Genomic DNA, 10,170 nt, shown 5'->3' on the forward strand with positions numbered 1-10,170 from the left:
AATGAAAGCCATCATTGTACATTTTCAGAAGATCATTTTTTAAAAGAGACTGCCAATTTTGGAAAGAAAATTTACTTTTAGAATTCTCAAAGTTATCAAATTTCTCAGCCTTACTATGAAAGAAAAACTGCTCTGAGATTCAAGTTCTTTTAACATTTTAAGTGATTTTTTTTTTTTTGAAAAACAAGTGGTTGAAGAGTTTTTGTTTTTTTTTAAATTCTTTGTTCAACTAGGAAAAACTCATTGTATCCAATGAACAGGAGGTTCTTCGGGTTCATTACAGAGCTGCAAGGACACTGGCAAATCAGACACTGCCATTCAGCGCATGCACGGTTCTCCTGGACGCGGAAGTGTACAGCGTGCCCCTGGATGCCCAGGTAAGGTCTCCCTGCTGCCTCAGTGCCCCCAGGACAGCAGCACCTCTGGCAGTTGGTATCCTCAGGACAAACCTGAGTTCAGCAGTCAGTAAAGCACAGAGACGAAAATGAGTGAAGCACTTCAGATCACCTGGCTCTCTGAACGTCAGGTTTATATCATTAAATCAAGACAATTACAGAACAGATACGTGTGTGTTTATGATAGCCTCATTTTATAGATAACTTGTAAATTGTTTCTGTCATGGATTTTATACCCCGATCCTGACCTTCAAGTAACTGGGAAGCTTAAAGCTGGAAGCTAAAAAAAATTGGCAGGTAGAACCCGGGTTGAGTCAGTGCTGAGAGAAGGCTAGGCTTTATTTGGATCTTGGGTGTTGGGATAAATTAAAAGAACTATGGGAAGCTGTAGCTGTAGTTTGAAAATATGTACTGCCACATATAAATTTCAGGAATCCAGAACCAGACATCAGTCATCAGAATTTTTTTGTGGTTCATAAACCAGAATGAAATTTACCCATCATAAGAGAATATAATAGTATAAACAAGACAATGAAGGATTATCACCAAAAAAGACTAGGAAATGCTGGATTTTTTTTAAAAAGTTATTTATTTGGCTGTGCTGGGTCTTCATTGCTATGTACAGGCTTTCTCTAGTGCGGAGAGTGGGGGCTACTCTCTGGTTGCAGTGCACAGGCTTCTCACAGGCAGGAGCTTCTCATGTTGAAGGGCCTGGGCTCTAGGCAAATAGGCTTCAATAGCTGCGGCTCGAGGGCCAAGTTACTCTGCAGCTTGTGGGAACCTCCTGGACCAGGGATCAAACCCATGTACCTTGAACTGGCAGGCAGATTGTTATCCACTGTACCACCAGGGAAGTCCCAGGAAATGCTGTTATAAATCAGGCCAACCATAGAAACACAAAGTATACACAGTATATTACAGAGAAAATTACTTAGTTCTTTCTGGGCTTTATTTTTCTCATCTGTTTAAAAAGAAAAAAAGGAGTCCCAGACAGGTCATAAAGAGAATTTCTGAAAAGAAGTGAATTTTCCTAGTAAATCCAGAATGATCAGAGACTAAAAAGGATCATGCCACGGTCAGCAGAAGAACGTAGTCATCATCTTGAGAACGACTGTGGGCCTGTTGCCTGTCCTTGTACAGCTGGCCTTACAGTTGGTAGACAGTCTCTCTCGACTGAGGAGCAGGCTTGTCCAGGTGAACAGAGCTGCAGAGGGTCTAAGGAACAAGTCCACTTGCTTAGGTAGGCTATTCTCTTATCAGACCTCTTCATTTTCCAGATAAACTTGTAATATTAAAAAGGATTGAATGACAAAATTTAAAATAGTCAACACATCTTTCCTGAAGACCAGGGCAAAAGTGGTCACAGCTCAGAATGCGGGCAGTGTGGTAGTGGGGCTGCCTGAGGCCTGGATACCCCTGTGGCGGTGCTGGTGGTCAGGTTGGGTGGGGCAGTCATGGAGGCAGCTGCCTGGTGGGCCTGGTGCTGCCTGTTGCCTGGGCATTAGAATGAGGCCTTCACAAGTCAATTCTCAAACAAGATGTAAAGAGATGCTCTTAACCCCATTTACAGAATAGAAAATTGAAGGAGTATGTAATCAATTTGAAATTACACAATAGGATACAAAGCTGACATTTGAATTGCCTATCTTAAAGAAATACCAAAACTGGTATTACTAAGAGTCGGTGTAGTATTTCCTTATAAACTCTTCAAAGAATAGGTCCTAAAAGGAATCAGTCCTGGGAGAAACACCAGCCCCAGAGCCCTGTGTGCCTCCGTGTTGTTGTTTCCTCCCAATGTGTGATAAGCGAGAGTTGTTAGTAGCTCAGTTGCGTCCAACTCTTTGCGACCCCACGGACTGCAGCACTCCGGACTCCTCTGGCCATTCCCAAGCAAGAATGGACTTCCCAAGCAAGAATACTGGAGTGGGTTGATATTACCTTCTCCAGCGATCTTCCCCACCCAGGGATCAAACCCAAGTCTCCTGAGTTGCAGGCAGATTCTTCACCAGGTCTGAGCCAACTGTCACATTAAAATGAGTTTCATTATCAGTTATATGTTAATAAGGTCACAGGCATTTAATACATCATATGACATGCCTTTTTGAGACATTTTTGACTCACAGAGCAGTAGGGTTCTCTCTAATTACTTACTAAAACCAACATCCTAATAATTCTAATAACTAATCAGCTCAGTATGGAAATATTTTATTAGCCTGTTTAAATACTCAGATTAGATGTTATCTTTCTTTGAAATATACTTTGATCATTCCTTTAAAAGTAGAATATACTATAAAAAGATACAATGGCATATAGATTTTTTTAAGTAGGTTATTTTATTTTGTAATATCCAACTATTTTATACTGTTTCAGTCTGATGACAGTAAAACTTCTGTGAGGGATCGCTTTAATGCAAGACAGTTCATGTCATGGTTACAAGATGTGGATGATAAATTCGACAAATTAAAGGTATGTATGTTTAGAAGTTCACTAACTGGATGCTTCCCCTTCGTCAGTAGAAACTGTTGCTGTGTGATAGAGGAGTGGTTAGGAAACGAAAGATGGTAGGCTGTGAATCCTCATGCTGGTCGCACTTTGGAAGATAAATGAAGAAAAGGATCCCCCCCATTTTTTGAGTCCAATTTAGTATCAAAGGTGCAGCTGCCACAGAAAAAGCCTTTTCTAAAGGGGGTCTTCGTGCTTGTTAGGAGGGGGGAAAACAGGGAGAGAAGAAATGTTATTTTGCCAGTAGTCTGTAAAGAAAATTGTTTGGCTTGAATTATTTTTAAAAATCACTCTTCCTTAGATTTTCATAATTCTTCTGATAATTTGAAATTGTATTGCTTGAAAGAACAGTTTCAAATTGAAGTCTGTTAGATGAGTATGAAGTCACAGGCCCAGAAGGATTTGGTATATGGATACAGATATAAGACAGGGTAAACCAGAAATGGACGTTAACTCAGAAACTTCACATACCCTAGTATATCCATCTTGCTCCCTAAAGAAACAATGCATGAGATTAATTTTTAAACAAAGCAGTTAAATAATCAATTCTTCTCTTCTCTTAAATAGACCTGTCTTTTAATGAGGCAACAGCATGAAGCTGCAGCTTTAAATGCCGTCCAGAGGTTAGAATGGCAGCTCAAACTCCAGGAACTTGATCCTGCCACCTATAAATCTATCAGCATCTATGAAATTCAGGAGTTTTACGTTCCGCTGGTTGATGTTAACGATGACTTTGAATTGACTCCTATATAGCAGCCGTTACTTCCTGATGGTGTCTTAAACAAATGAGGCTCAAGAGTGTTATGCTGTGGAATGCTGCCTTTTGACAAAAATACGATATTATGCCTTCACAATTGTTGGTAAAGTTCAACTAAAGTTGGTGATGTAGTAAACACTGTCATTTTATTAAAAATGAAAAGAATTATTTTGGATCTTAGATCCAAGCAGTTTCTAACTGAACCCTACTATTTATATTGGTGGAAGGTGACTCACATTAGAGCCTGTTGGCAGATGTCATAGTTGAGTAGGGAGCAGAGGGGCTGCTAATGGCGCTGGAAGCTGTTAGCGCTCTGTGTACGAGATGACTGCAGGTGTTCAGGTTCTGTCACAGTCTGCTAAAATAGATCAACAAACTAAAAGGCGCAGTTCCTACCAAATAGTTTCTAATGTGGAAGGAAAACTTGGCACAAAATTTCTTCAGTTTATTTTATCTGTAAGTTAATTGTATAGCTTTCTTTTCGAAAGTTTTAATATTGTCTTCCTTTTTAATAACTTATTTTATACATATTGTGCAGATGTAAATCTTGTAATTAATGGTCAAAATGTATACAAAGGGATTGGTAGTCAAAACATATACAAAGAGATAATTGTAAAACTGTTTTGTCTAATGTTTTATTGGACCAAAGTTGTAGTTTGTATGGTATGGAGTGTAGTGATAGTGTGTTGAGGTAGCAGGACCTTTAAATAAGGCATGCGTGTCTGCGTTAGCTTGTTGCCATCACAGAATTGTAGAGACTGTGACTTAGCTGCATGCTCCCTGTAACTTAACCCTCTCCACAGTGATGCCTGGCGGTGGTGTAAGGTGTTTCACACCAGTCTCCCAGGGTAGGGCCTTTGGCTTACTATGTTGGACATTTTATTTAGAATTAGTCATGCAAAGAAACAGCTCTTTCTTCATCTCACGATAGAGCCTATTCTCCCTCCCCCCAAAAAATGCCTTTGAATGAAAATTCTGAAATTATAAATGTCTATTTTAATACTCAAGTATGAAAGAATCTGTGAATATATGTAAATATGTTTAATAAATTTTATTGGTCATGTTAAATCATTGTAAAACTTTTTTACATTGCTCAAATATAATGTTTTAAGCTTAATAACCTTTGCACTTTTAAATAAAAACTGAGTACTCAAGAAAGAAATACTTGGTAGTCACAATAAGTAAAAACAATGGGCATATTCCTATTGACCTCTGCAGTGTTTATGAAAAATTAATATGTTGTATTTTTTCCTTGTATCAAGATACAAAACATATACTTTTCAGAATTTTATAATTAAAGTAAGATTTGGTATGCTGTTTTTTAGTAAAATAATTAGCAATATACGTAGAAAAAGTCCAGTTTCTCCTATAACATGATGTCAATTAAATGTTCAGGAATATTTCAGATTTGAAACCTGCTGCTAAACTTATTAAACATTTTTGGAAAGAAAATTAGGTTATATGTAAAATTGATCATAAGTATATGAAATAAAATTTACAGAACTTTCCATAATACCTTCTTGAATTATAATACTGGATGTTTTTTATTCCAGTAGAAGTAAAGAGAATATATAAGGAATAAAGTGATTTAAATTCAGCTAGCAAGTTGGAAGTCCCAGCTAATGGGAAAGAATGTAAAATTGAAGTTTTTGAGTGCAAAGGTATATATTAAGCTTAGGGGTTTTGAATTTTTACTTCAGTTTATATTTTAATTCATACTGTACTTGGCATGCGCAATAAAGCAGCACATGTGAAAAATACACAGTGCAAGGACTTTATTATAAAGATTGGATGTAGTAGTCTTTAGAAATTTAGATGAAAGATTTTGGCCTTTTTTATTGGATAAATGAGGCCAAGAAAGGCAGGGTAGATTTTAAAGCACTGGTTTTGTTGAAGTTAAGTTTATTAAGGCTGGGAACATTAAAAGCTAATTTATAAAAGCAATACTTTTTAATATGAAAAAATTAATGCAAATTTTGTTTATACTTTGCCTAAAAGTAAAAAAACCAGATTACTGAGCATTGAAGTCACAGAAAATACAAGAAGGGGAAGTTCATACAGCATTTTGTTCTGATGGTTCAACCAGAGATGGGGGACGGGGAAAAAAATGAAATCACTGTTTGGCCAAACAGAACAAGCTGCAGAAGAGAAAAACCAAGCAAGCGGAAATCTGGCATTTTTTAGTCACCCCAGCGTCTTAGTAAACAAACCACAGTTCTCTCCCTCTTCAACGGTACCTCAAGTTGCTGGAGCCTGTCTGCCATGATTCTGCCTCTGCAGATTTCCTCTGTAAAGTGACTCAAAGCTAATTGGAATAGCTTAGGAAAAAAAAAAAGTGAATGCCTTGTCCGGAGGAATTTATACTTAAGTAGTTAAGGGCTCTTGATATTAAAGATATTCTGAAGCTCTGAAATGCTAGAAAAAAACTTGGAATGAAGTCTATGCCTAAAATGATATAGGATTCTGAAAGAAATAAAAGGATGGTTAGTTTAATCAGTGATTTTTTTTAACTATTCAAATATCATGAACAAGATACTAAATTGTACCTAAGGATTTGTATTTCTTTAAATCTTGTTCTAAATCATATCTGTTTAATAAATGACTAGTTGATATTTGTGCATGTTATTTAATAAAGAGTTATATTTTTATAGAAAAAATAAGAGTGAAATGTGTGATAAATGATTTATTTTTAATTTTTTATTTTCCACTCCTACATGACTCCAACACCAGTGTTTACTTGAGCAGGTGGCAAAATGGTAAAATACTCATTTGGGGGGAAACAACCTTTTTCTAAGACAAAAACTAGCCTTGTCTACTCAGTAATGAGGTCTCAAAAAGTTAACAATATTTTTTTTTCTATCTCGGACACATAAAAGCCCAAAATTTTATGTAGGGACTTTTTAAAATTCATGAGGTAGTCTTGTCTTCTTGTATTTTTGAAAAAAAAAAAAAACATTTTCACAACTTCTTAAAAAATCCTTTTCAAACCTTAAAATTTAAATAATTCCCAATTAATCAGATGGCTAAAAAGGTTAGTTTAAGCATTAGCATTTAAACAGTGAAAAAGTACATTTGGAAAGACTGACTTGTCAGTCTTCAGTTTTAGCGGTTTTGACAGATATGTAGTGGTATCTTCCTGTGCTTTTAATTTGCATTTCTCTGATGACTGGGGAGTTTGAACATTGCTAATATGTTTAGTGACCATTTATACATTTTATTGTGTGAAAAGTCCTCAAGTGTTCATTGTGTTGTCTTTTTATTACTGATTGATTTGTAGGAAGTCTTTATTCTGCACACAAATCCTTTGTCAGGTCTTTATTAATGTCCATAAGAGTTTAAGGAATGTGTGAATATCCATGCATTTAGGTTTTAGTTATAGGGATTTAAGGCAAAACATTGTATCATTGCGAACATTCTTATGTAAGCAGTTTTGCTAAAATAAATTATAGTAGTATATTTTTAACTATCACAAAATGCTTTAATTAAACTACTGTGTAACCATCCCAACTGGAATATTTGGAGAATACAAAAATTCTGTTTTCCTAAAAGGGAAAGAGAATCACAGCAATATGCTTTGTGAGAAGGAAATGATATTTTAAAATGAAAGAGATTAATGTGACGTCTGTATTTTATTGGAGAAGACTCTTTTTTTTTTTTCTCATTTCATACATGATATTTTACATGTTTCCATGATGTCTGTATTTTAAAGAGCTTGAAGGAAAGAAAAGAAAAACCTCAGAACTTGTAAGTTTGACGGGCTTGAAGGCAAAAAGCTTAAGCCATTGTTGAAGGGCAGAGAGCAGAAAACCTTGAACGTACAGTCTAATCGGAGATACTTCAGATGGAAGCCCTGTTAAAGCCATCTGGTTCCCTGAACTAGTGACACTGCAGGCTGGATATGGTGGAAGGAGCAGTTTGTCCTCCAGAAAGCATCAAGAAGCTCTGGCTCTTAGAAGTAAGCACTGTGGTGGAAGTTTCATGAAGAAACATCTTAATTAAATGTGTACTCCCAACATGTAACCAGAAGTGGGGCCCGGCTGCTCCCTGCTCAGAAGGCAATAAAGAGGCAAAAGCTTGCTTTATTTTGGATGCTGACAACTTGAGGGGAGGATAGACTTCTGTCCAAAAGCCCACTCTTTCCTGACCATTAGTGGGCTAGAGCTTGTATAGGCTGAGGGTGGGGGCTATGTGCAGAAACAGCACAGCTCTGATAGTCACCTTGAAATTGGTCATCAGTGTGACAGCTAGTCTTGAATTCCATGGTCAGTTTGTTCCCATTTCCTTGAGGCCAGTTCTAGGAATTGTGACAGCTATGTCATGGTTACAGTCGGGTCGTCATATACAGTTTAACTTCTACCTGGTGGGGGTTTCAGTACCTAATAGACAGCTCACAGGATATAGCTCAGAATATTATCTGTAGCCCTGGAGGAGGAACCAAAGGTCCTTGACTATGCTTAATGACTAAACTATTATTATTTGGTGTCTCTTAACTGTTTTCCTTGTTTCTGCATATTCTCATTTCTCTGATTAACTTATTTTTTGGCTAGTTTTTCCACAGACAGAAGGAGGCAGAGGACATGGGGACAAGGACTGTAGGGTCCTGCTCCATTTCAGACAAAGAAGTAGACAAAAGTCCAAAAACGTCAGTAATTCCAAGAGTGTGAACAAGCAGATGCTGGCAAGCAGGTAAAAGTAGGAAACCAACTGCCTTCCTGTGGGTTTTTTGGCGTGGGTTGGTTTTATTGTTTTAATATTTTGTTGTGTTTAGCCCTCCCCAGTTCAAGTCTCGAAAGAACACTTGTCTCAGAATTGCGCTGTCTCCCCGTGGCATAAAACATCATCACAGCTGTGATACCGTCTTATGTCCCCTCTTACCTGCCTGGAACCATTCGCCTCTCAGTTCATACCCATGAGTTTCAGAGTGGAAGCAAGGTTTCCAGACAATGAAGACTGCTCATACTAAGTGAAGTAAGTCAGAAAGGGAAAGACAAATACCATATCATTTATATGTGGAATCTAACATACAACACAAGTGAACTTACCTACAAAACAAAACAGACTCGCAGGCTAGAGAACACACTTGTGGTTGCCAAGGCGGGGAGGGTTCGGGAGGGGTGGACTAAGTTTGGGATTAGCAGATGCAAACTATTATATATAGAATGAATAAACAACAGAGACCTCCTGTAGAACACAGGGAACTAGAGTCAATATCCTGTAATATCCTATAATAGAAAAGTCTGAAAAATAGGGATATTAATAATATGTATAACTGAATCACTTTGTTGTACACCTGAAACTTACACAACATATTGACACAACACAAACTCAACTATACGCCAATAAAATAAACTTAGAAAAAAAAGTGGATAGGGTTTATGCAACAAGGGAAAAAGAATCCTGTCCGAAGCCAAAGGAAAAATGTGCAGAATACAGGAGTGGAAAAGAATGAAGCATGCAAATAGAACACCTTGGCTTTATGAAGAGTATTTGTATAACCTCTAAAAAAAGATCTACATTTAGTAGCGTGAAAAGATGTTCTAGATATGCCAGGTGGGAAAAAGCATGTTGCAGTAAAGTATTCTTAGCATCATTTCATTTTTCACAAGCATGTCACTACATGTGACTTAAAAAAGAAGGAATACACATAAAATGAGGTGCAATCTCCAGAGGCTAAAATGGCCAGGGCAAGAGGTTCCATAATTTTTTAATTTTCTGTAATCAGAAAAAAAGGAAACAGTTGAAAAAAGTATTTTAAAGAAGCTACAGAGTTTGGACCTAATCTGGTAGGCAAGAGTGAGCCATGAGTAGTGTTTACTCATGATTTGAGAGGCCTTAGGAGCTTTCCAGAATGATTTGTAAATCTCTCAATAGCCCTTGATAGTGCTGTGCAAACATCTTCTGCCAAGACAGCATTTTCTCCCAGCAGGTGGGCCGGCAGCTTCCCCAGAGGTTTGCTGGGCCCTGAGCCTTTGAAGAGCTCCCTTGGGTGTCCTGCCTGGTGGATTCACAGCCGTTCATCACAGAGGGAATTAGGATCTTAAGAACTTGAAACAAAACAGAAATTGCCTCAAGATTTTCTACATTTCTTTATGTTTAAAACAGGAAGAGATGAGAGGCCTTTGGAACTCAGTGTTTTCTTTTGAGAGCTTCCTGGTAATTCCCATCACAAAGCAGGGAGGGAAGAGCAGGGCCAGGATGGGGGAAGGAGGCTTCTCCCCAAAGGGGCCTTCCCATCCCTAGATCTTACCCCCACAGGGCAACTGAGAGGCTTGTAGACTGGCTCCCTTCAGTTTAGATCCATAAATCAAATCCGCGAATTCAGCTGAGTGTCTTGGGTGCAAAGCATGAAGAGGGGAGTGGTGGATTCCAGACCGGAGTACCCAGCCTGGGGCAGTTGGCTGATTCCAGGACAGTGGTTTTCCTGTCTCCACTGGGCTGTGTGGTGCACAGGCTGGAAGCCTCCTCCAGGCAAGCCCAGCTTCCTCTTCCCATGGGCTGGACTGGGCGATCTGCCCA

The 10,170-nt window shown here is 38.1% G+C and overlaps 1 protein-coding gene across 6 annotated transcripts in view; it reads left to right on the forward strand.

The window, feature by feature from the left end:
* Positions 1 to 6,314, forward strand: part of ANKRD12 (ankyrin repeat domain 12) — a 99,095-nt gene extending 92,781 nt beyond the window's left edge. For all 6 annotated transcript variants that reach the window (XM_070778936.1, XM_070778938.1, XM_070778939.1 and 3 more), the window contains 3 exons: positions 234 to 377; positions 2,766 to 2,861; positions 3,465 to 6,314. In XM_070778936.1, coding sequence (XP_070635037.1) covers positions 234 to 377; positions 2,766 to 2,861; positions 3,465 to 3,650 — 426 coding nt within the window. In that variant the 3' untranslated portion in view covers positions 3,651 to 6,314. The remainder of the gene's footprint in view (positions 1 to 233; positions 378 to 2,765; positions 2,862 to 3,464) is intronic.
* Positions 6,315 to 10,170: the final 3,856 nt, after the last annotated feature.

Source organism: Bos indicus, chromosome 24 (assembly GCF_029378745.1).
Source record: "Bos indicus isolate NIAB-ARS_2022 breed Sahiwal x Tharparkar chromosome 24, NIAB-ARS_B.indTharparkar_mat_pri_1.0, whole genome shotgun sequence".
NCBI classification, from domain to species: Eukaryota; Metazoa; Chordata; class Mammalia; order Artiodactyla; family Bovidae; genus Bos; species Bos indicus.